Source organism: Vicugna pacos, chromosome 5, assembly GCF_048564905.1.
Source record: "Vicugna pacos chromosome 5, VicPac4, whole genome shotgun sequence".
Taxonomy (NCBI): Eukaryota; Metazoa; Chordata; class Mammalia; order Artiodactyla; family Camelidae; genus Vicugna; species Vicugna pacos.
The window spans coordinates 55,883,550-55,911,075 of record NC_132991.1 but is presented as its reverse complement, the minus strand read 5'-3'; the positions used below and the strand labels follow the sequence as shown (position 1 = coordinate 55,911,075).

Genomic DNA, 27,526 nt, shown 5'->3' with positions numbered 1-27,526 from the left:
GGGTTTTCCCCAAAGTTTCAGAAACGTGATACTAATGAACAGTTGTAATTCTACCACATTCTATAAATCAGAGATAATTTAAATAATCTTATAAATTTTATTTCCCAAATACTAAAAACATGACGATGGAGCCCTTTTAAGCACTGAAGTCTCTTCTGGACTCAGAAACACAACAAAGCAGAGCAGATAAACTAATTTACACTCTTCATGGTCAACCCAGGAATGCGTTACAGCACGTGGAAAGGTAGGCAATTCTTCTAAAGTAACACTGGAAATATGACAGAGCCTGGATCCGAAGCCAACTCAGTGTGCCTCCAAGGCCTATTTCCTTTTCATGATGCCATGATGTATAGCAAATCTGGATGGAGCGAGTGCAGAAGGAGGGGTCAAAGGGCAAACTCCACAAGAGTATCAAGAAGGTTAGGAGGAAGAAGGGGCCAAGATAGTTTCAGACAGACAAAGAGTAGAGATTTTAAGTAAGGAAGGAGTGGTCAGCGGGGTGAACTGTAACAAAGGTTCGGTAACATGAGGGATCAAGTGTCCACTGACGTAGGCTGCCGCCAGCGATTTCAGTGGGGGCCATTGCCGGGTGGGGAAGGGTTAGACAGCTGCCCGGCTGCAGTGGCTGAGCCTGGGAAGTGATGAAGAGAGAGGCACAGTGTTCAACATCCTGCATGTGAAGAAAAGGAGAAAGGAAAATGACTAAAAGAAGACACGTGCCCAAGGGAAAGGTCTCTTGATTAGTTTTTCAGGTAGAAAAAATTTAAGCATGTTTGAAAGTTAAAATAAAAAAGGAAGTGTGCTGGAACATAGAGATAAATGAAAGACAGCACAGTCCCTGAGGAGGGAGAAGTAAGAACAATACAGAACCGCTTATACTAAAGGAGCCACTGCAGTGTGCCAGTCCATGCACTAAACACCACACGGATGTTAACACGTACATAAGTCAACTCATTCAGCTGAACGCATTCCTATGGAGCAGGGCTGATGGGGACACTGCACCAGGGAGAAAGGAGTCGCCTGACAGTGACCTGTGCAAGTTACACAGCTGTCAGTGACAGGGCTGGGCTCTGAGCCCAGGCAGTCTGCCTTCAGAAACCACACTTACCCACCCAGCTACTATCTCCCCGACGTAAGCCTGAGATGAGGGGAAGAAAGCAAGCTCCATCTCCCCTGAGATAATGGCAAAGATCAAAGACGTCAGCAGTGCAGAGATGTTATGTGTTTGGGCTAGGATGGGACAGAGGCGTGAGGAAAGTTCAGGAAAATGCTTTAGACTTTAGACATTTCTTCACTATAGAAAAAGGGCTTATGATTCATTCATTCATTCATTCATCTATTCAATTTATTGGGCACCAACTTGTACCAGGCACCAGGCATTGTTCTAGACCTTGGGGTTACAGCAGTGAACAAAACAGATCAAAATTATCCTCATGGGACATATATAATAATAGAAAGACAGAGACATTAACTGAAAATAAATAACTTCTAGAGCATTGTGATTACTACAGGAAAAATAAAGCAGAGAAGAAGATGGAAGCACAAAGTGGGAAAGGGGGAACCGGAATTTCAAATAAGATGGTCAGAGCATTACTGAGAAGATGACAGGTGAGGAATTCCCAAGGGAGTGCTAGCAGAGTACTCTACACACATTTGGGGAAACAATGTTCCAGGCAGAGGAAACAGCCCAGGAAAAGGTGAGGCGGGAATGTGCCTACTGTTTACAAGCCACTGCAGAAAGACCCAGTGAGGCTGCAAGAGCATGAAGGAGGGGAGAACAGAAGATGAAGGTGAAGACAGAAATAAGGGGCTGGCATACTCAGAGTTCTCTTGGCTGCTGTGAGACAGATGGGAAGATATTAGTGGAATCTGAGCGGGAGTGTTATGATCTGAGTATGTTAAAAGAATCACTCTGCCGTGGAGAACAAATTGTCAGGGGTACCCAGGGCAGAAGTGGGGAGAACAGTGCAGGGGTGTGCGGCCCTCTTCCACCTGCTCCCCAGGTCTCCTCTCCACTGCTTTCCACCCAGCTCTCCACCCAGGATGCTGACCACTGTGACCTCTCGGACTGGGACTGCTGCGCCGCTGGCTCCCAGCTGGGTTCTGACAGTGGGGAGCGTGCACAGAGATCAAAGGCAGGAAGGGGCAAGGCCAGGGTTTTACTCCCCTGCTCCCTCTCCCGGGCACCCGGGGCTGGCTACACTCTCTGACAAAAGCCATGCTCCTCTCAAGTGGGCCTTTCCTCCACCTGGAGGCAGGTAACTACCTCCTTCTCTTTCTCCCCTCAAACCTAAAAGCCAAATTCTCGAATACCACCGATCCCTGAGACCCTGCATAATCCTTTGTAAAAAGTCTTTTTACTAAAAGCTCCCCAAACTACCCCAATTTAAGTGTGCCACCTCTTTACCTTACTAGGACTCTAGGGCAACAGTCCAGATGAAAGACAACGGTGGCTTGAAGTAAGGTATTAGCAGCAGAATGACGGGAAGCAGTTAGATTGTGACTTGCTGAGATTTCATGTTAAGCATGACTCCAGATTTTGGTCTAAGCAACCAAAAAGATGGAGTGCCATCAACTGAGATTTATTTTTTTAAATCCACAAATCAATAGAAAGAAAGTATGTGCAAGTATATTAACAGTGGTTCAGAGGAAAAGGAATACTTTGGCTTACAAACAAATGCAAAGATGTTTAGTCTTACTGTTACTTAAAAGGATATAAATTGATATAATAATATAAAATAACATAATAACATGTATAAATTTTACACACAATATATAGAATAATGATATATAAAATTGACAAAGATTACAAATGTGGTGATAAACGGTATTGCCATGGGTGTCAAAAAACATATTTGGAGGGCTGTAAATCTCTGTGAAGAGTAATTTGCAATATCTATCAAAATAATATACATACTTGACATAAAAAAATCCTCTGCCAGGACTTTATACCACAGACATACTCACACATTTGTACAAATACGACTGTATAAGATTTTCACTATAGTAGTGTTTATGATTACAAAAGACTGGAAACAAGCTAAATATCCATCAACAGGGAATATGAGTTAGGTAATTTAGGCTACAAATACTATAGAATAGAACACTATCAGTGATTTGCAAAGAAGGAGGTAAATCTTTAAATGTCACTATGGAAAGATCTACAAGAGATTTATATTGGGGGCGGAGGGTTGGTCAGGTGCCTAGTAGTAATATTTAGTATATTCCTATTGGTGAATTGTTCTTTTTAAGGAGATATATACACATATATGTATGTATGTATATGTACACACACATACACATAGGAATAAGAAAATTCTAGAAGGCTCAAAGAAATTGTTTAGAGTGATTATCTCTAAGCAAGCTTATGTGAAAGAGTCCTATTTTTCATTGTATACTCTTTGGGACTGTTTAAAATTTTTTCTATCCAGTGCATACATTATTTTTTCAGTAAACAAAATAATACATAAAGCCAAATTTCAAAACAGGCCAGTAATAAATTATCTTGCACTGCACAAAAAAACTTGTGGTGTTGAATACAGAAATATGTCTGAACAGCTCAACCAATCAAAAGTGAATTTGTTTTATTTCAGTACTACTCATATTTTGTTAGAAGATAGAAGTGCCCTGACCCATAATTGAATCACAGATATTTCTCCAGTTGTGGTAAAACTGAGCCTATTTACATACTCTTGGGGTTTTCCAAATGCTAGTCACATATGGAAAAAACAGCAGGTTTTAATGTAGATGGTTTCAAACGGAAAAAAACAAACACCTGATCTTATTCCTATGAAGAGTTGGCCTAATGGCGCCTACTCATGTTGGCACTGATCACAAGATTAAATGGAACAGTCCACAGCATGATTTCTGTTCCACTGATACTATAATTCCCAGCAGAAATCTCTTCTAGACGTAGCAGGAAATAGCAATATGGGAGGGAAAAAGGACTAATTTCTTCAGGTTTATCTTAAAGTATTCTGTCAAAGCCAGCAATCAGAGTCATTAAAAGATTTTGTAAAACTATTGTACCAGAAAGATGACACACTATATCTTTGAGGATTTTCTAAGCTTTCATAAATGTAGACAAATACACCAATACAAATGAGTAAAGGATTATGTCTATTTTACTTCACAGATGTAAATATAAAACTTAAGTTATTTCTTATTTCTCATCTTCCTTATGCTATTTTTCTCTTTACTACCACAGTCCTGACTGACACTGGAATTTGTCCCTGTAGATAAAATTTTAATGTTATCAGAAGCATAACATATTATTTTCCCTATAAGTTAAGAAAAAACTTTTTTTTAAAGTCAACCAGATCTACTTGAATACAAAAGATTCCTCAATTGGTTTTGGTAGCACAACCCAAGGCTTCGATTCCTTCATGATTAGGGAGTTGATCTACAGTTATCAGTGAATCAGTTTTGCCGACAAAGAAATGATAAAAACCATCACTCTCTCTTCTCAGAAGAGGTGCCAAAACATTTTAATAGATTTCCCTCAGATTTCTGCAGACTGACACTATCAGTTTAAAGTTGAAAGCAGTGGAAACACAGTGTACTTTTAAGGCTTTTTATATGCTACAAAATTGTAGGAAAAAAATCATATAAAAAGTCATTTGTCTTTAGATAACTTTCTCTGGCAATCCGAAGTACTTGTATATGTTATTTTATTAAATTGTTACATTTAAGCTAAAGCAAGTGCTTTTAAAAATTAAACCATATTTTAAAATGTATCAAACAGGGGGAGATAAAGGTAGGGGGGAAGTATCAAGTAACAGAAGTTAAGAAAAGGGGCCGCTGCATCAGCATTTACCTGTTGCATCAAATTCAATTGGCTGGCACCCCCGCTGAGAAGACCAGTCACACTTGAGGACCTGCCCTCCTTCCACAATCCCGGGCTGGGTAGTGTTCGCTTTGGGCGCCCCCACCAGAAGAAACATTCTGTTAAAATGCAAGAGGGGAGATAAACCTTTAAGTGGCACAAAGCATAAACAATATCTGATGATTCAGGAAGAGCAATCGTTCTCTTGATTTGATCCACAAATATTTTTTAAACACCACTTGCTGAGAGAGCATAATCGGTCTTCGTTGTTCATTTGGTGCTCTTTTACATACATACATTATTCAATATAGTGTATTCATCCTAGTAACACATTATAAGGCAACTTCAGGGCTACATGTCATTTAATAATCTATGCTGTTCAAATTGCACACTTTGAATAGGTAGTTTATTATGTCAATTATAGCTCAATCAATTTGTTTAAAATGTATGCTGGCTAGAAACAGGGGCATTTTATTTTGTTTCTTTTATTTGTGATTTACTATATATTTTCTATATCCTGAATGCTGAAAGAAAAAAAACAATTATAATTATAATTCTAAAGTATGGTAGTTCTAAATATCATCATTTTTCCATTCGGAAAACTTATTTTAGAACTAGCGTACTCCCATTTTTTTAAAATAGCAATTAACAAATTTCTCTTTTCATTGGATTAATCTAATCTATTCCTAGTCAAAGAATGGAAACACTATTCAATTTCCTATCAGGGTAAAATTAGCAGAAGACAAAATAATCAAGAGCCAAATTTTTAAGTAAAAGAGATCTTTAGTAGTTTTCTATTTATCCAGAAAACATATGGATTGAAGGTCTCCTGTACATAAGGCACAGATCTGGGCACTAGATACACCAGGATGAATAAAACAACCTTGGTTCCTGCTCTCTGTGTGCCTTATTTCCCTCTGGGGGGACACTGAGAAAGTAGCCAAGAAAATTAGTCACTGTTACAAGTGCTATGAAAGAAACCAACAACTGGCTGAGGGAGATTATTTGGGAATAGGGAGGGGAGACCTGTAGATAAAGGAAAGGTATCTAGAAGGAATGGAGAGGGGAGACTTCCTTACGATAAAGGGATGTCTATTTAAAGAATGGGGAGAAGAAACTTCTTTCAGATAAAGTCGCAAAGGGACTTATCTCTAAGTAAACTGAGATGCACAGGATTAGAAGAAGGTGGCCAAGGAGTGTGTGTGTGTGTTGGGAGTTGCGGGATAAGAGAGTGGGATGGAGAGGTGGCTGGGAGCACCCCAGGCAGAGATACAAAGACCCAAGGCAGGAAAGAGTTTAGTCTCCAAGAGGTATAAGGAAAGAGACTCGGCTGAAGGAGAGCAAACTGGGAGCAGCCCAAGATAAAATTGGGGCTTGACAAGAGCTCAAATCACGCAGAGCTTTTAGTCCAGGTAAAACTTACGAATTTTATCATAAGGTCCATGTGAAGCTTTTGAATGCATTTTAAAGCAAGAGAATGACATAATCTACTGAAGAAAATGAAATCTGATGCCTTATAGGGAAAGGATTAAGGAGGGGAAGGGAGCAAAAATGGAAGAAGAAAGCATGAGACTTTTAGCAGCAGAAGGAGAAGGTGACAGTAGCCTAGACTGGGGCGGGGGTGGGGGGAGCATATGGAGAAAGAAATGGATGGGCAGATTTGGGAAATACCTGGAGTAGAATGAACAGGAATGGCTGGTGGCTTAACTATGGGAGAAAGGGAAGATGAAAGAATGTCACCTAGGTTTCTTTCTGGAGAAACAATTTTCTGTGCTAGAAGTGCCTAGAGAGTAGGGAAGCAGAAGGCAGACTAAGTATTTATAGGAAAACAGAATTCAGTTCTCAACATGTTAGCCTGAAATACCTGTCAGACACCTAATTGGCAGTCTGTGGCTCTGAGGAGAGTTCCGCCCTAAGATAACGTGTTGAGAATGTCAACTTGGAATGGATGGGTCCACACAGGGTGAAGCTTCCAGAGAAAAGAATCAAAGAGAGGAAGCAACGGCATTCAGGAGTCAGAGAAAGAGGAGAGGGTAAAAGAGACTGAGAAGAAACTGACTGAAATCCAGGAGAAGAAAACAGGATACAGATGGACACAGAAGACCCTCAATAATTGCTATGACTATTATTATTTCATTTCCTTGTCAAGCACTAAGCCACTTACATTCTTCTAGCAAAAGAAATACTCATAATTGCTTTTCACATTTTTGTGAAGTTACGAACCTACATCTTAAATATGAAATGTTTTCCTTTTATCTTTTATCGATCAATTTCAATTTCATTTCTTCTGGGTGGTTTCTGCCAAATCATGTTTAGACAGGTCGAGAGCCTGCTGCACGAATTGCTGGAACCCTCTTTTCAGACACTTATCTTAAAACTCCATACTCAAAAGAAAGACAGAACTCCCAACCAAACCACACCCGGTTTAATAAAGCTTTATGCAGTCATATTTGGCATCAGTGAAACACCAATGCTGGCTTTCTCCTCATAGCCAACTTAGTTTTCATTCAGCAAGAAAAAAAAATTAAGTTGTAACAGAGCCCTCAACCCCCACGAATAAGACAGCAGCTAAGTATTATCACCCTCTCCTTTCCTACAGCAGAGCTGGTTAACACCTAAACTATACACACACATACACACACGCATATATGCACATACACATGCACATATACATGAAATTTATCTTTTCGTCACGTCAAAAATCTGGTCACAAAAATCACAAAACTGCCCCTCCTCATTTGAATTAATATGATTTGAGTCCACAATTGGAGAGAAAAGAACACTTCAGACAAGCGCATGGAGGATCATTCCTGCAGCAGCCCTAATAAGCATAATACAAGCGCAGGTGTGCATGTGATGTTGTGTTGTGGATAACAGCCAGGTTCCAGGAGATTAGGACAGAAGAGCCGGCTCTTAGAATCTGCCTAGAAATCTACAAGCACACTCGTTTCCATTTTAGATTTTGTTTGTTTGGGGTTTTTTTTGGGAGGGGCGATAATTAGGATTATTTATTTTTTAATTTATCTTTAAAGGAGACACTGGGGATTGAACCCAGGACTTTATGCATGCTAAGCACGCAGTCTACAACTGAGCTATTACCTTTCCTCCCCAAACACATTTCTGGACTGTCATCATATACAGCACACTACAGAATCTTTTATAATTTTTTGTCAAAGCACTTCTTCCTACTTTATGATAAATTGCTTCCTCCAATGTAGAGGACTCACTCATCTTTGTGCTAGCACATAATAAGCACTCAAGAAAAGCTTTTCAAACTGAGTAGCAAATAAATTCAATAGCTGTAAGTCTCAATTGCCATGTATAAATAGCCATCGCCACATCACCAATCCCTGTAGAGTGCAAAAATCTCATCCTCTATTAAACATCCAATTATTTAAATTATCCTTAAAATAATTTCTTTCTGTAACGTATCTCTTTCTAACTGGATTTCAGATACTTGGCACTATAAGACAGAGAGGGCTGGGAAGTTATTAGGGGACATGGACTTCAGCAAAGACAGAAAAAAGGGCACCGTAGCAGAGTTCTGAATGGAAACTGCACTCACTCTATTAACAGCACAGAGCTCGGGTTCCCGTGGATGAGACCAGAAACAAGGCTGCTGCTTTTCATCAGACCATTTGTACATTATAGGCATGAAATGATGGTAATTTGATGTACTAATATGGGTGTTCATCAAGTTTTCCTAAGCATACCTTCATGTGCAGTCTTGCACATTGGTGAAATGCCACAGAAATGTCAGAATAATATAAAAGGAATGTGTGAGCATTGTCAATTTCTAAGTGCTAGGTTAATGGGAGGGAAAGGCTGAGGAACAAAATTCTTTGTGCAAAGTGTCAACATGATATTTAGGTTCCTTTTAAAGGAGCTACAGAAAGCTTTTAATAGAGAAAAAGAGACTGTAAGCCTACTTTAGATAAATGTTAAGTCCTAAGAGGGAGGTGTGTAGAGAAAAATTAAACATTTGTAGAGAATAAAGAATTTGGCGGTAAAAGATGCTATACGAGAAAATTAAGGAATATATAAGCAACACATATGACAGAAAACAAAAGTCTGTGACTGTGTTGGGAGGTGAATTTTAAGTCACGTGTCTTTCTGCCACAATAACAAAAAACAGCCTGGTAATGAAATGCTTTATAAAAAATTAAGTAATTATCACTTGAAGTTCGTCTAAGAATGTCTAACGAATGTCTGCAACAGCTTAATTAAAGTAACAGAAGTGACAGACCAGAAAAAAATGTTCATCTAAGTAGCACTAACAGGCAGTTGGGAACAAAAGACTGCGGTCACCTATAAATCAACTGAGAAAGTCACTTTAAATCTCTAAGCCTCAGTTTCCTTTTCTATTGAATGGAAATAACAATGCCCACTATAATTACTTCAAAAAGAAATTTTCTGAATGGGGATAGTATAGATAAAAGCAAAGTAAGAAAATGTGAAAACATCATAAAAAGACTAGATGATGACATGGGAACTAAAAACAACCAATAAAATACCCCCTAATAAAGTATAAAATATGAAAGTTAAAATTTGTTTTTAAAAGAGCTTTTCTTTCCTCAGTTTTCTCCAAGGACCACTAATTAACTCAAATGCAAGTTCTCAAGAGAGAGAGGGAAAAAAACAAGGGTGGGAAACAGTTGGCTTGCCACATTTCCTGACAATGGTGGAGAACTGGGGAAGATACAAGGGGTTAGCTGAGGCTGACAGAGATTTCCCCCATAAGCAGCAAAATCTGAAGCTGAACAACTTCGTTTCATATGCCTGCAACTCCTTCCTGACAGAATTCATCTTCCTCCAAACAGTGTGCCCAAGAACAATAGTTGGATGGCTTTCCTTGCCATTTTTTTTCAATGACTTGAGCCATTTTCAAGAAATGACTTCCAAATTAAGGTTTACATACATGAGCAGGCTACTAATATCATGCCAAGAAACTCTAAAAGATAAAGAGTAGAATGTGGAGGGGGAGGGCAAAGGGAGAGAGCGAGGTACAGTATGATGGAGAGAAGGAGAGGTAGAAGAGGAAGGGCTAGGGAAGGGAAGGCAGAGAAAAAAGAGGTAGGGTGGGAGAGGGAGAGGAAGGGAAAATGGATGTGAGAGAGAGAGAGAGAGAGAGAAAGAGAGAGAGAGAGGGGATTCCCGAAGCCAACCAGGAGGATGACCTTCCGATGCGCTTCCAATCCAAAGTGTACTTTCAGGGCAGTTGCTTCAGGGAATGTGACCTTGACTACCAAAGGGAGGCAATCAGCCAAACAATGACAAGTACATTTTTTAAACCCTCCAAATGAACTAAGTTATTTGGCTGCTTTCAGCACTGACTTCTCCAAGATAAAGCATGTTTAATATATCCTGGCCGACTCTGGCTGTCCAATGAGCCTTCACCAGAAGGAACTTCTGAAAAATTATCATATACGTACATAGAAAGAAATGCGTGTAAAATAGCGCTGAATATTACTGCAGAGCTGTAATTCCAGTCTCATTTACTTTTCATTTTAAAAAAAATGCTACAGAGTCAACATTTATATGATGTAAAACATAAAAGAGATGTATAAATTATAAATTCTATCCAACTTCCCTTCTCTAATATCCTATAAACCTTGGGCCTTAACCAGGAGTAATCAACAGGATATGCTTTCTAAATAACAAAGCTTCAATCTGTGCATGTATATTATTTATAAAAGAAAAGAACCAATGTAGCCAGAACCACATTAAGTTGATGAAAATGAGCTGATGTCATTTTGTAAAGGGTTTGAAGATGGTTACAAAGGTGAAGGGAGAAAGGGGACAGGAACATTTACAAGTAGATGCCGACTGAGACAGACTGAAAGGGGCCTTCATGATTCATGCAGGTAAGCAGTTAGGACTTTCTCCCTGGCCATGGGAGCACCGCTGAGAAAATTTCTGCAAAGTGTCAAAAAGACACTTCAGAAAGATAAGACTATTAGAAACATGTAAGATGTTTTGCAGGTCCAAGACCTAAATGATGGCACAGGGAAGATGACCTGAGTGCCACGGACCAAGCTTGCGACGACCGGTCGAAGTACAAGTGCAAAGCAGAGACAGGTGCAAGAAACATTAACAAGGAAGAACTTCTAGGAACCTGTGCCTGGTGACTAATCACAGACTAATATTAGGGGTGCGCAGTAGGAGAGACAAAGAAAAATAGAAAATGAGAAGGAGGAATATAAAATTGTTTCCAAGGCGACAGAGAAAATGATGGCACCATTAATAGAAACACAGGTACAACCGACATCACTTGATGAGAAACAGTTTATTTTGAGTCAAACTAAGGTAAGACGAGCTAGTCAAGGAGAAATGATCCACAAGCTGTGGAATATAAAGTCAGAGCTCTACCTTTACATCTAAGATGAAGCCAGGGCAGCAGTGTGGTTTTAAAAGCTCTCCAAGTGCTGCAAACAGGAAGTCAGGACTGAGAACCACGGAATGTTCTGTAGGACCTTCTGGGACCAAACCTTGTCTCTGGAGTCATAGGAACATGAAATAACTCTAAATAAGGCTTCATTCGTATTTAATAGGGGGGAAAATTCAGTGTTGTAATGTACTCTAGTATTGCTCATTATAGCAATATTTAAAAATAAATACATATGTAACTTATATTTTAAGAATAAATTAGAAAATTGCTCATTCTCTTCTTAAAAGTTTTAAATTTGGATATGAAAATTACATGCAACTTGAATTTCATATCCTCTGCCTTTTATTCCCATCTTTTGCCCTACCTCACACAACCCGACTCAAACAACTCAAGGCTGGAAACTCTTCTGGCCTCAGAAGTTGCCTCATCTGTAAGGAAGAGTTTATCTGCTTCCTTCCCTACTTCTTCAGGTGGTTTGTGCTGTAGAATAAAGTGAGATGTCACATGTAAAAGTGCTATGTAAATTATAAAAATAGGTTAACCAATGTAAGACATCATTATTATAACTAAACCTAGGGTATAATTTTTCATTTCTCCCATAATTCTCCACAATAAAAACACGCCTTTCCTTCTTGGCCTGTATATAAAATTTCAATTTTATGTAAGTTTGGCAATATAGTCACCATAAATCAATGCATATTAGGAAAAAAATATGGAGTGCTAATGTTTTATTTTTCATAATTTTCAGATCACTATTTTTGTGACTTTTCACCTCAAACCTAAGACTCATTTCTGGAGGGATTTTACTGAGGAGTCACCTTAATATTTTTGCTTAGGACTTTATTTTCCCTTCTTTTTAATAAACATTGATTCATTAGTTTTCATAACAATATAGAAGTAAGTCAACAACAACTTTCCATCACAAGAAAAATGAGAGGTAAAACAGTTCTCCAGCTTGCCCAAGCTATTTGGACACCTATAGAAACCCGAAGCAGCAGGAGGCGACCATATTACCCTTTTTTGCTCCCTCATTAATCCAGGTATTCTTCCTTTAGAAGAACAGAATCTCTAAGCAGCAAACACTTTTTTACTATGTGGACTTTTCTTCCCTTTAGAAGTGTATGATCACACCAAATAACAATAAATGCAGCTGCTAATATTATAAATGGCATCCCTCTACACATTGCATTTCAATGCTTATTAAATTTAAGAGAAACTTTTCACAAAACTTAGCATAATTTTGTATTAATCTTTGTTAAATCTGAAAAGCTCAGAAGTAGAAACCTTTGTTTACACATATTTTGGGGGTTTTCCCCAAATCTCCTAATTGATTTATGTTTTTTAAGTGAAGCTATAACTAGAGCTCACTAGTCTCTTGGTAACAAAGTCACTGGTGAACATTTCAAAACGTTACTTGAAACCAAATCAAGTTCTTACCACCAAAGGCTCACGTGGGAGGTCATGTAAACCTGTGAGGTCATAGTTTATTCAATGACTACAATAACTAGTCGCAGATTAGCCACTGAGCCTTGTAACCAAAAACAGGAAATATCTCATGCCAACAGTTCAAGATTACTGCATTTTCCATGGTAAAAACACTTAAAAATTATCATTCTGTCATGTGTCTTTACACTACTGAACTCAGAGGGTTGCCACAGAATTAAGAGCAACAGTTGCAAAACCTTCCATCATCTTATTATTCAGTGTTAACTCTTGCTACTTTAAATACTAACTCTTGACCAAAAAAACCAACATATATTTCAAAATTATTAGAATTTCTATAGAAATTAAATATAAAAGAGCACCTTTGGAGCAACAAAATCCTCTGCACAATAAAGGCATACACTTAAAAATATCTGGAAACAAAGAAAAAGTTTAAATAACAGAAAAGGCTGACAAAACAATTAAATCAAATGAGAAGACAGTAAATGTTGCCTGAAGTTAATGATTATTTTTATTTTGGAAAATCTGTGCTCAGGTCTCATAGAAAGCACTGAAGCTGGAAACAACAAACAAACTGAGTTCACTACTAGTTTCCTCTAACTGCCTTTCAACCTATTTATTGCTGCAAAGGTTGTCACCAAAATGAATGATATTTGGCAACATTCATAAAGAATAAATCCTGCTGAATGTTCTAACAGTCACGGGAAAATATTAAGATCAGTCTCAAATTAGGCATGTATGAATAGGAAAAATGGTCCTAAAAAGTACTGGCCATTAAAATTATCCTCCTTCTCCCTCCAAAAAAAAAAAAACAAAAACAAAAACAAAAAAAACTTCAAAATACAGAGAGAATTTGGAAACAAAACTATGTTGCTAAAATTTCTAAGAGCTTAGAAAGAACCTAAGAACAGTTCTTCCTTTTAAACGTCGGAAGATATCCAATGAACACTTACTTAATCGGTATTTCTAAAGCTAAAAAGGGGGTGGGGTGGTAAGAATGATGTCAGCATTCGGTAAGGTCAGAGACAACTTCTAATCCAATAATGACAATAACTCTGCTCCAAATCCTAAGCAACGCGAAACGTTGGCAATCTGAAACAACTGAATTCTTAAATACTACAGTATTCAAATAACCTGTAGTCAGTGAAAACTCAGCAAACACCCTTGTTCTTTCTGAACAATGACCTAAATAATGAATCACTATAAAAAGAACAGATGACACATTCAATTCATCTGTTCACCCTCAAATGTGCAGAGAACTGAGTCTCAGAGATTAGACACAATGAATTGACTACGAGGAATGGTCACTTTAGTCATCAGAATGTCTTGGAAAAGAAGTAAATGAGGAGAAATAGAATCAGACTGAGAGGTGTAAAGAATGGGGGAGGGCTTATTAAGGGAGAGCAAAAACCACGGGTGTTTTAAGTCTGTAAAGCAAAAAAAGAAAAGTACGGAGAAGGCTAACTGGTACCGGAGAAAAAGAAGTTCGGAGATGAAATTGACCAAGTCCCGGACGCTGGCAGAGGCGGCGCGGCGTCCCGCCGGACCAGCCTTTGTTGATTTGCCACTTTCCCCTAATTTTAAGCACAGGTCTGCTTCAAAGTGTTCCCTCTGAAGAAAGAAGAAGGGGGAACTGGGTGGTGGGTGGTGCGGGGGTTCATCTCCCCCAACTATTTCATCCACCCACAACCTAAATCGCCCAGTGGGGGGAGGGGGAGTAAGGGGGAACGGACAGATACACGCGGGGATCTCTTGCAGAGATGTCTCCCTGAGGAGAATCACGGGTGGGTGAGCGCGATGGGGGAGGGGGCCGACTCCCCTTCCAACTGCGGCCACTTACGAAGACGCGGTGGGCACGAAGAAATCAACCGCGAAGCCAAAGTAACTTCCCTCAGGGCCGGAGTACTCAGCAGGACTGTCCACGTCTAGGTTGAAGGCGTCGCAAAGAGGCAGCAGGAATTCAGAGAGAAGTAACAGTAGGCGGCCGGGGCGAAAGCTCAGCCGCCGCCGCGGCGGAGAAGCCATCGCCGAAGTGCGCGCGGGGCGCTGAGCCCGGAGCCTCGGCCACCCTTCCCGGAGCGCACGGTGCCCGCGGCCCGCCGCCTGCGTGCGACGAAACTTGCCGGCTGCTGGCTTCCCGACGAGTACCGGACAGCCCTGGGAGAGGCAGGAGGGCTGAGCTTCCGAGCGGCCGCCTGGGAAGTGGGGCGCAGGGCGCGCGGGGCGGGGACAGCAGCACGGGCGGCCCTTCGCCTCCCTCCCGCTGAGTCGCGCCTCGGGCTCGGGACTGCCAGGATGGGCGCCGCACCCCCGGCCCGAGAGCTGCCGCGGCCAGTGGGCGGAGACAGAGCTGGAGGAGGAGCCGCCCGGGAGGCTGTGCCATCTCACAGGAGGAAGTGGAGGAGGGGAGTCGGCCTCCGACTGGGGCGAGCCGAGCGCACTTCCGTGCGCGCTGTCGCCTCGTCTCTCGAGAACCGGGCTCCTGTGCCGGGGCCTCAGACCCTCAGAGCTCCAGCGGCAGTGCTCCTGGACCAGGGCCTCGGGCCCAGCACCGGGAGGATGGTCTGGAGTGGGTGAGGGGGGCGGTTGGAAGTGGTCAAGCATCCCAACCCGCCCGCGTCCACCCGAGCGCCAAGAGCAGCCGGATTGCGCCGGGAACTCCTGTGCGACTCATATTTAAAAATAAGGAAAGTTTTATCCGTTTCTTGTGTTTCTGCTACTTAAAAGCCTGGCAGGCTCTCACAAACGAAACTCTGTAATTAACGTTTTCCTCCCCGCTCTAACCCACACACAAACACTGAACTTAATTATAAACTCCCAGATTCCTAGCACAGCGTCTTCCAGGCGAGTTGTATTCAAACTGAACTTCAGCGGTCCACGAAAGGATGGGCTAAGAACTGGCGGTAATCGTTTTAAATAACGTCAGACTAGTCGAAACCTTATTCCTAGTTTGTTGCCTGAAGTCCTGTGATTTCGAATAACTAACTCGTGGCTTTACGACACTTGAGTAAAAATATTCTTTCAGAGTTAGAAGAAGGAATATGCACCTTGAGGCCCCTTGGGGCTTGCTTGCTGTGGTGTGTTCCACCCCGTCCAGGCCCCTGACAGCAGGACTGAGAAAGGAACCTTGACCTTTTCCTTTATATTCACATGTACTAGCACCTGGCCAGGCATATAGTAAGCAATCAATAAAATGGTGACTGGATAAATGAATGGAGATGAAAACTTTGCCCAGAGGAAGTGGTTTCCCCATATTGTTTATGACATGCGAAAGAATTTGGTGAACAGGACTGAGTATAAATGCATTGTGTGGATCCTAAAAACTTACTAGAACAGTAGTTTTGAACGTAACTATTCCAACATAACTATTAAAACTCAATTACAATGCATACTAATCTAATAGCTTTTAATCCTGTGAAGGGATGTGTATATAAATTGAAATGTCTAATCTGAATATATAGTACTTAATTGCATTATATATTTTGACTTTCAAATGTGATGAAAATATATGCAGCAAAACATTAGGCATGTTTTTACAAGCTATGGTCCAGCACTTGCCTAAAAGAAATTACTGTATGGGACATACAATTCTACACAAATACTGAAACATAAATACAAATGTACCTTTCTCCTCATCATGTTCTCTGGCACAGGAAGAGGCCATGGGTATGTACACATATACCCAAAGGGTCATTTGTGCTTTAAAAGACCTTAAAAGCCTGAGAACCAATTAATTCCCTTGGAAATCCATCCAGATAGGGAGGGCAGAAGAGTGCCCTCTTCTAGACTCTGGCTGGGCCCAGTCAGCCCTCTCACTCCTCAATTTCTGATCCAGGACAGAGCTCCCACAGACTCGAAGAGTGGAGGGAAGAAGCGAGAAAACCAGGAAAAGGAAGAAGGCAAGGCACTGACAACACTCATGGGCCCACTGAAATGTGAGTGAATGGGGACCAGAAGAAGTATTCAGATGGTGAAATGTTACCGTGTTGCTGCAAATGGCATTATTCGTTCTTTTTTATCAAGGAGGGGAAATGTTTCGCATCTTTATCTACAGGTAATATATTTATATTTTCATAACAGTAAGAAATCAATCATTTGTGGCATTTAGAACACTTTCTCCATATACCAGGAAAAGTTAGTTGCAAACGTAAGAAGTTTCAGATAAATGTTGGGGAAAATGTGGAAATATCTTCGTTCCCTTGTTCAAAGAACTAAGCAGAGATAACTAAACTTTTGAAGTTTCAAAATCAAAAATGCAACTCTTTTTCCTCAGAACTTTTTTTTTTAGTGGATTTAACTTAAATGGACTTTTGCTTAATAGGAATATTTACTTTCCAGGAAGCTTCTTTTGATTTTTCCCCCCGGGACTAAATATGTTGGTAAGCCAAATAAAATATGTACTGTCTTTTATCTCTAGCTTGATTGACAGATAACATTTTACCATCTGAATATTTCTTTTCTCTCCAACATGCATTTAGTGTACTCATCTCACTTATATAATCTGGTTTTAAAATTTTCATCTTTTCTCTTTAATACCATGGGACTTAAAGGTCAAATTGAAAAGACCATATTGATTACTTTTGCACAAAAATCCTAAGAATGTCCATGTATGAATGCCAAGATTAGAAATTAATAGTGACATCACCACATAACCTCAAGTATGAAGAGAAAGTTAGTGAGTGGATTAAGAAACTATACATAAAACATATTGTTTCTGTTAGACTCAAACTTACATTTTAACTATCCAGCCATATTTCCTCCTGGAGATGTGTATTTACTGAGCATCTTTTTTTTTTTCTATTCTATTGCCTTCAGAGTCCTTTTCAAACAATCTTCTAGGGTTTGAATAACACATGATGGAAGATACCCTAGAAAACTGAGATTCAAAGCACCAAAATTGAAATCACAACACAAAGTAATTTTCATACCTGTTAACAGAAGAACAGGCTCTCGTTCTGTGCCTGAAAAGAGTGGAGCACCTTGGGCAGGAAGCTTCGGTAAAGTAAGACCTGTGCCAGTCTCCTCCAGTCTTATAAATATGCCACACTCCTCACTTCCTCTGGGCCTCTGTTCCTAAGGTTCTTTTTTCCTCAACCTGGAATAGCATTCTTTCATCTGCTCTCCCATCCCAACTCCACCCAAACTTCAGTGTTCAGCTCAAGACTCATCTTCTCCAGGGAGCTTTCCATGGGAGCATAGTCTCCTTTTTCTTTAAAATGGCTTGTATTTTCAAGTCTAATCAACTCATAGCTTAGCATTTAATTATTCTGGTGTTAACTTCCTGGTGGTGTTAACAGTATTTGAATAGAAGTCTATTTAATATTAATTCTTGATGTTTTCAAGCATCTTCGATTTTTTCCAAGTGAAATTATCAGTTTCTTAAAACTAGCTGTTTTCTTAATTTATATCATCTTCCATAACATTGAATGCAGTGCTGAATTCATACATCAAAAAAATCACAAAGAACTTTGTTGATTAATTTTGTGTGTAAATTCTGTCGACTGAAAAAAATGCACAACCTGAAAGTTGAGAATTATGTCCTTTTTGGCAGACTTGCTGAGGACTTCAAGACCAGGAGACAGAATGTTCGGAGGGACTGCCCCAAAGAGGTAAGGGAAGAGCCAGGATATATAGGAGTTTTTGCAACAACAATCAGGTAGTGAAATATCAAAAGATTAATGAAAGAAAACTAGACATCTCCAGTTAATGAATTTCGTACTTTCCTAAGTATGAGAAGATACAAGAGTCTGGGCTCATTGAAACCATTCCTTTGATGTGCACCTTAGCTATCTAGTATCCTGTTCTTTTCCATCCTGAGTTTCCTCAGGGCTCACAGGGGTGGGTGGCTGTAGTGGCTGATGGCTGCAACATCCTTTGTTTACTGACATGGTAGGCAACATTTTTCATCCACAATTCCATGGGAGAAGAGACATGTTGGTCTTTCGCCCCCAGCTTTATTGAGGTATAGTTGACAAATAAAATTGCAATGACCATGTTAATCTTATCCATCATTAAATGCACAATGCTCAGCACAGTTCTTATTGAATAGCAAGAAACCAAGAAGTATTTGTTGAAGGATGAATGAATGTATGAATAAAGAAAGGAATTGTGATCTTAGACTGAACACATGAATGGAATAACATAATAAATATTCTTGCGTAAGTGAATAAATGGATATGTACTTTTCAATAAGTAGAAAAGCTCAAGAATTTTTTTATAATTAGCAAAGAAAAAGGATTAAACTACTAACTTTATCTAGAATGGTGTTTCTAAGCTTTTGTAGCTGTTTTTTATTCCTTGTTGCAATTTGGGATTAGGGTTTGGGGTTTATGAAGGAAATAAAAATTAATTATGAATAGCAAGAAACGTCCTGTGCACTCCTGGAATTCTCTGCATCTCATTGTGAAAAACCACTTTACTTTCACAATAGGCATTCTTTATTTCAAGGACACGCCTGGCAGGTTTCAGAATTTCCCTTCAAGTGATCAACATGTTATAAAAATATAAAAGGAAAATCATGTGTATTATTCCATTTAAACTAATTAAATATTAAAGAATCTTCTTAATTATAACTACTTAAAGGGATTTAATTTGTTTTAAAGCCTTAAAGTGTTGATGTGTACTCTGATGTGTGCTAGAGATAGATCGCATTTATCAGTACAGCATATATAATACAAAAAAAAATCCATGTTTGAAAGAGGGTAATATTGTCTAAGTGACTCTTCTATTGCTGGAAAGGTGAATTAGAAGCTTAGATATAGAAAGCAAAGTGTTTGTTTGCAGTATGTTCAGAATTAGAAAACATATTTTTTTAAATAATACATTAAAAACATAGAATTTTTTTAAATCAATTTTTTTGAAATGTCATGAGCCATAAAAGAAATCACGTGGTATAATTTAAAATGTTTTTGGCACTTGATAGATTATTGCTAATGCTTTCCGCCTACTAATCATTTAGTATAAATGTAGCCCTACTGATACCAGAGATTATAAACCAAAACCTCTAATCCTTTTTTTCCCTCAGAGTTATGATAAATGCAAATACTGATAATCAGAAGATCTTTAAAAAGTAAAGTCTACAAAATTACTCATATATTTATTTTTCCTTGAAAATGTGTCATTAATGATAAAACACAGCATTCATATAATACATATGTATGTATATAGGTCCTGAAATTCTTTTCCTTAGATACATGCTTTCATCTTACTATTGTTTAGTGATATGTCATCTAAATGACTGTTAAAATATTTTCATATTAAGTAAGAGTTATCTCATGTCCCAAAAAGACATAGCTAGATATATGTCTACAAAACACTATTTTGCAGGAGATATTTTAATATCAAAAACATAAGAAGGTAACATATGTATATATATGTATGATTGAAACATTATGCTGTACACCAGAAATGGATGCATTGTAACTGACTATACGTCAGTAAAAAAAAAAACAAGGTGACCCTATAACAGCATTATATATTAGTAAATATTGTTAAAGTGACATAACTTAGTACACACTATATTAGTATGCACTTTTCCATGCTCTATTATATAAAGAGCTATGAAAATCTGATTTTAGCACAAATAAAACAAATTTATTCACATGACTACTCCATTTTCTTTCCACTTACAGAAACACTTCACTTAACTAACCTTATTAAGGAATATGTTAACCATTAATGTACTCATCAAACATTTATTATTAAGTGCCGCCTATATACCCTACAATGCAACTGGAGCTTGAATTACCAAAGCAAATCAAACATGAACCCTGCCAGAAACCTACAGTTTAATTAGGCAAATACTTAAGTAAATAAAATTAGCTAACATTTATTAAGGGACATATTTCAGTACATGCCAAGTGCTCCATTAAAATGCTTTATATGGATTACATATCTTCAGAATAATACAATTACTGCACATGGGTAATTTTGTCCCATTTTACAGAAGAAAACACTAAGTGTGGCAATGTTAAACTAGGTTCTCTTTGAGAGTTGGAGTCCATTTCCCCACCTCTTGAGTGTGGGCTGGATCTTTTGAATTGCTTTCAAAATAAGTGACCATGCAACTTTGTTGATTAGGTCATAAAAGGCTTCCATAAAAGGCTTTCATAAAAGGCTCTCCCAGATGGAAAGCCAGATGCCTGGTGGTGGGAACTTACAAGCTGCCCTAGGGAGAAGCCCACATGGTGAGAACCTGAGGCCATGTAAGTGAGTCATCTTCAAAGTGGCTCCTTCTCCCCAGTCAGACCTTCAGATGCTAGCAGCCCCTGATAACATCTAACCTCAAAAGAGACTCTGAGCCAGAAACTATCCATCTAAGCTGCACTTTAATTACTAACCCACAGAAACTGTGAGATAATAAATTTTTGTTGCTTTGAGCCAATACATTTTGGGGATAATTTGTTATTCAGCAGCAGATAACTAATTCAATGAGTTTAGAGAAGTTATGTAATTTGTGAAGGTCACAGAGCTAGGATGTGTTAGCGATGTTTTTCACCAGTCACTTACGGCTAAAGTAACCATCTAATTTGTTGTCCAACTGGAAGACTTTACAGAGTAATAATGATGGTGACAATAATTATATTGGTACAACAGCTATGCACCGGAACTATCTAGGATGAACTGGGACATAGGATCACTCTAATTACAGCCTATGCTCTTTACTGCAACACAATTCTGTCTCCTATATAAATAAGGAGATACAGTGTGACCAATGCAACAATGAAAGTATAACACAGGGAAGGGATGATCCACCTGCTCTGACAGAGACTGCTAGCTACCTCCCCAATATTCATTATCCCCTTTGGTAATACTCCTCTATTGTGTGGTAGCAATCATGTGTCTAGCTGGAAAAGACAAAAACAAAAACAAAAAATCCTGCATTTCCCAGCTCCATTATAGATGACCAGAAGATGTCAGTAGAAGTTGTCAGGTGGAGCTACCTCATAGACAGGGGCTAGCTTAACTATCAGGAGTCCTTTTTCCTCTGCAATTTATTTACAGCTGATGCCTGGGATATGGATGTGATGGTTGGAGCTGCAGCAGTCTAACTGCAAATATGAGGAGTTATACTTGGTAATGAAGATGATGATCTAAGAATTACAGAGTAGAAAGTCTGGGTTTCTGATAACCATGGACCCATCATTCCATCTTCCTATCTTGGAAAGTAAACCTATTATGAGAGAGAAAAAATATGCCTCTATCTTTGTTTAAGTAGATATTACAACGATTTTCAGTCATACCTTGACTAACCTAATCCTAACCTTAATTCCTCAAAGAGCAAATTTAAATTTTGAGTACCAAACATTTGTATTCTTACCCTACTTTGATAGAAATTGTTCTACATATATTGATCACTCTTCCTACTTTTCTAAGTAGCTAAAACAGAAGCACTGAAATTTTCTGGATGATACAAGGTTATTATTATTTACAGAAAGTAGAGTCAGTTTACTTCTTAGTGCCTAATAGAGTTTTATATGCCCTATGGAAGCTTGTTCAGTTGTTGGTATTAATGAAACAAGCATGAATTAAGTTCTCGTGAGCAGTACTCTTTCAGATGGGCTGATGCCTTCACCTATTTTATTCACTTAAATGAGTCATTTGAGGGGTTTTCTAAACTCTCCACTCTTACTTCCTCCAAAAACTTGAAGACTAATTAAAGATTTCCACCTTTCAGTCCTTGTGGAAATGTGCCAGGGGATTTTCATGAAATGTTAGATGTTAGGATTTAACAGGAAATTATTACATTCAGAAAAGGAGTCAGATATAGAGCTTTTAATCACATAATTGCATTAGGTTTAACTCATAGAAATATAAAAGAATTAAATAAAAGGTTTGGTACATGTCCAGCAGTTTTGTAAGGCATAAAGGCATTTCTATAATTAGTTTCTTTTTCTTCTGAGTTTTGAAAAAATAAATTACTATTATGGAGATAATGCTACGCTTTAGGGATAAATGAGAGTCTAAAAAACTGAGTTAACTTTTTTATTCTAACTATTTCAGGTTAGTTATTCTATTTCACTTCAAAATATCTTTATCATTAACAAAAAATTTTGAACAGTTATTGTAATAAAATGCTCCCAACAAAGAATAAATGTTTTCATACATGCAAAATATCTAGGATAAATATATGGAAGAAAAATTCAAGGACAACCTAACAATTACATTGGACCCAAAACACAATAGTGAATGACATTCATTAAAAAGAATTTAAGCTAAGGCTGGGTGATCATTTGATAGAGACACAACAGAACCTTCTGCAATGATGGAAATATTCTGTGTCTATACTGTCCAAATACTTACATTAGCCACTTGTAACTACTGAACACTTGAAATGTGGCTAGTATGACTGAGAAGTTAAATTTCAAATTTTATTTCATTTAAATAGCCACATGTAGCTAGTGGCTCCCAAACTGGACAGTATAGTTAATAGATGGTATCCACAGAGGTGAAATAATTGAATTTGATGAATTCTAAAGTCCCTTCCAACTTTCTAGCACCATAGCAGGAAAAACGAGTGGTTAAATTTTATTTCTTATCCATTTTTCTTCTCCATCCTGCACCAAATTTTCTGTTTCTAATATCTGCAATTAACTAAGGCATTACTTTAGTCATCACAGAACTATAATGTGCCAAATGTCGTGAAAAAACAAAACAAAACAGAATCTGCTCTGGCATTAACATTTCTAATCTTCTTGATTTTCCTCTCACTGCCTTCAATAGCCCTTCCTTTCTGGGACACTTCTCTTATCGTCAAATATGATGGCCAGGGAGCAGGCTGTGGATGGAGCAAAGCCACAGGAATTGATGGGGTCATGCAGGAGCAACAAGGTTTCTGAATCAGAGTCAAGCTGATTTTAAAGTAAAGTGATATTTTACTTGCACGTGAGAGATGTGTATCTGGTGGACTATAAGTAATTCCTGCTATTGCCAGCATCCTTCCCAGTGTTTCCCAGGATTCTCAAAGGAGCTTCAGCCCACATGGAGGTCTCAGTCCCACTTGTACCTCCCTTCTGCATCTGATCTGTTCACTCAACCCTGCAGATACTATCTCAACCACACATGGAACATGGTCCCTTTTACATTGATTCCACAAAGCAGCCTAAATGCAAAGTAGTTACTTGTAGCAGAATTCTGTGGAAAGTTGGAGGGCAAGGGTGAAAGGGACTGTTTTGCAGGTGAATATTTAATAGTCCTGTTCTTTAAAACCCTCAGCATTGCTACTGTGGGAACTTCTCCCTGCCTGCGTCCTCTTCTCAGATTCCCAACCTCCCATCGTGGTGTTTGCACCCACCTCCACCAGGCCCTCTTCTTTCTCTTCTTCTTGTTCCAAACCCCCATTTCTTCACTCTGGGCCAAGGCCATGTCTAAATCTCTCTCATTTTTTAATTCTGAGCAATTCAGGCTTCTTTATTTTGTCCCATTTTTCAGATCATGTTTGGGACTTATATTGCCAGACTCAAAATTTCAAATAAAATACTAAGTATAAAAAAACTTCTTACCCTATAAAAGGATTCTGCTTCCAGATTTTGAAGTAAATTTTTCTCTTTTTCATATAACTACATATGCTTTATAACTATATATTACTATAAAGTAGTTTCAGAGAAGACTTGGCCATGGTCATGAAATTAATAAAAGGTGTTATGGGGGACTAGAAGGAAAAATCTTGAAGAATATTTATCTTCCCATTAAATTATAGCCATTAACAATATAGATTAAATAAGATTTTGTAAACATGTTTGAGAATTTCACAAGCACTCTCAGTATTGTCTTCAGTGGGAAATTTTCATGAGCACTAGAAAATGGCATGACAGACATTTCAGGAAGAAATCATACAAAAATGAAAGCTGTATGAATTTAAAAAGTGAAAATAGCTTGACATACAGTTATATAGATACATATGGAGAGAGAGAATAGACCACACTTATGCTGTTACCCACAGATACATTAATTAAGAATTCAGTCATACTGTGAGGATCTAATGTTACACAGAGGAAATGGAACTTTAAAGGAAAAAAGATAATTTTTTTTTGGAATTGAGTTAAAGAATCAAGTAGGTAACAATAATTATTTTCACAAAATTAGGTCATGGCACCTACAACACATTTCAGTGATGCTGCAAGATGGATTTATCTATGCTATCACTAAGTTAAAACCTTTACTGACTCAGTATTATGTGCAAGATATCATGGCATCGTGGCAGGTCCTACAGGGCTTTCAAAAATGAAGTGTTTGTCAGGACCCCTTCAACTGCAAGTGACAATAACCCAACTCACATGAACCAAAGCAAAAAGAAAATGGACTGGCTCGCAGAACCAGGAAGTTCAGGATTGGTTCTCGCTTCAAATGCAACACAGTTTCCAGGGAATACAGTCTTCCCCCAACACCCCACCCTCCCTCTTTTTGCCCTTTTCCTTTTCCAGCTCTGGCTTCTTTTTTTTTTTTTTTTTTCAATCTTATCTTCCCCTACTGCTCCAGACTCCCCAACTGACAAGACAAGAAGGTCACCTACCATCTTAGGCTATGTGTCAAAGTGCAGCAGTCCCATCCTAGCTGGAAAAGCTGCCTTCTCAAATCAGTATATCAGCTCCAGGCAATGATTCTTATTGGTTCTGTTTAGAACAACTGCTCACCCCTGAACGATCACTGTGTTTACAGGCATGAAATATTAGAATTGGCCATGCCTGGGTCAGGTGATCATTCCTGTGGCCAGGATATGCACAGCACTATAGTAGATAGGATGTTCTTAACCATTCAAGACAGAGAGAGGGTAGTTCTGCAAAGAAAGGGATGCAACCACACCTACAAATACAACATACGCCCACAGTAGATTGATAAGTAACACAGCTTGTCCTCAAGGAGTTTGTCCCATCTAAATCTCAGTACTTATATAGGGGGAAAGTATCCCCACGTGTACCCCCAATTTTTAATTCCAAAACTAATCAGTTATCTCAATTATACAACATCTAAATAATCCCCCCAGTCCTTCTTACTGTTATACAAATCTGGTTTTGTTAGTTTCAAACTATGTGTAAAAATTATTTGATCATTGGCATGGTATTTCTGTGGTGGCCAAAAGGCAATGCTGGCTTAAAACTTTTTCTTTGTGTGATAAATGATACATTTGTCTTTAGATATTGAGAAAACTATGTCAATTTAATAAGCCATTTCCTCAGTTAATCTTAGCTTTGTGGCTGTGATGGTTTGAAAATTGTTTCTTGGTCTCACCACACTTTAGTTGCTATATGTAGAGATATTTAGAGATAATTTATATTTAGCGATAATTTATTTTAGCCTTGACAAAAATACTTACTATTTTATAGGAACTTTATTGGCTAGAAAGCTTAATTTGTGTTATTTTCTACTCATGCTGTCTTGGTACATAGATAGAAATAAAAAACATGATATTTGTATCATATATTTTTCCTAAATGTGTCTCATACACAATAGAGTGAAATACAAGCTTTTGCTGGTTTAAGTCACTGAGATTTGTGAGTTAATTTGTTACTGAAATATATCCTAGCCAATCCTGACAAATACAGATGTGTTGAGTTGCAAGTTAAAACGATTTACAGACAATAAGATTCTTACTATAATTATGCAAACATTGTTTTCCCTTATTACAATATGCATAATTTATATTCTGGGCAAACACACACATATATGTGTGTGATTTCCTAAAGTGACAGTTAATTCCACCTTTTTTCCAAGAGAAAGGGAAAAAAAAATCGTAATTTGGTGAGTGTCAGAGAGTCTTCAAACCCATTAAAGCCAGGAAGGATCTTTTATGCCAGCTATCTGTATGTAGCTTTTTTTTTTTTTGTACTCTATTTCAGCAACATATGTTTTACAAACAGCTCCTGAAAGGGAGATTTCTGAGTAGAAGTTTTGTTACAAGACTGAAAATTAGGGTTTTCACCACAAGTTATTTCACTTTCACTGTGACAGAGAAAATGCAGGTAGAACTCACCGAAGGATGTGGGGAGAAGGCAGCTATTGACGGCTTCATGGGTTCCTATAACCTCCTGAGAGCAAAAGAGACGCACAAGAAGACCAAGTCTGACTTCATCTGCCACTGAGAAGCAGCGATCTCTGGAACTAAAATATCACTGGTCTGATGATCTTTCTCTTCAATTAAATAACACTGCCTTCATGCTTTAACTCCTTGGTTTTCAAATGTCTCCTGGCAGTGGAACACTCTCATCCAATGACACATTAGCAGAATTCACATATATAAGACAGTTAAGAGCAGAACCAGACGTTCTGAGTATTACCATCCAGCACAACAGAAAGCCAGGCCTTTAAACGGGCAAACCAGCCAAGTTCCATGACGCACCTATCGTGGGTGCACACAGAAGTAAAAGACTCGGCTGCTTCTCTCCAGCAGATTCACCTTCATGCTTCTAGAGCAGCTTCGGAATATTCACCTGCACTTGGTCTTGTTCCTCCTCAGATAAACCTCCCTGAGCATCTACTTGCCTTCCCTAGTCTGTCTCCTCTCTTCACGAAGCTCAAAGAAATCTGCACTCTCTCCTTCTGCCTCAGCTGCTTTTTAAAAATACCTTACTCTTACTTCAAGACTTCAGCCCATATCAATTTCATTCAAACTCTTCCACTAGATTTTTGTTTCCCAAGGAGGCCTCTGCTATTACTGCTTCCCCAATTCAACCCCCTCCTCAATCAATCCATATTAGGCAAATGAGGAGGCATAAAATATATATATTTTATATAGGCTTAAAATATATATATATATATAGGCTTAACTAGATATATATTTGCTCTTTTTACTCAGATATTAAAAAAAAAAAGGCTTCTGTCTGTACCCGGACATTGCCTGTGGTGCTGGGAGCGTGTACTGCACAAATGCAGGA

The 27,526-nt window shown here is 38.6% G+C and overlaps 1 protein-coding gene and 1 long non-coding RNA gene across 3 annotated transcripts in view; one reads left to right on the top strand and one right to left on the bottom strand.

Moving 5' to 3' along the window:
* ITGAV (integrin subunit alpha V) overlaps positions 1-26,959 on the bottom strand; it is an 89,749-nt gene extending 62,790 nt beyond the window's left edge. The window contains exons 1-2 of one of the 2 annotated variants that reach the window (XM_072961267.1): positions 26,626-26,959; positions 4,817-4,944 (exon numbers count right to left, since the gene is read on the bottom strand). In XM_072961267.1, the coding sequence (XP_072817368.1) occupies positions 4,817-4,943 (127 nt within the window). In that variant the 5' untranslated portion in view covers position 4,944; positions 26,626-26,959. Of the gene's footprint in view, positions 1-4,816; positions 4,945-14,496; positions 14,983-26,625 lie in introns of those variants that run through there. The other variant, XM_006210004.3, reaches the window with a different exon arrangement.
* Positions 16,513-26,692, top strand: LOC116280592 (uncharacterized). The gene is made up of 4 exons (XR_012072726.1): positions 16,513-16,591; positions 17,472-17,653; positions 18,208-18,265; positions 26,604-26,692. It is a non-coding gene; the product is annotated as an uncharacterized lncRNA (long non-coding RNA).
* Positions 26,960-27,526: the final 567 nt, after the last annotated feature.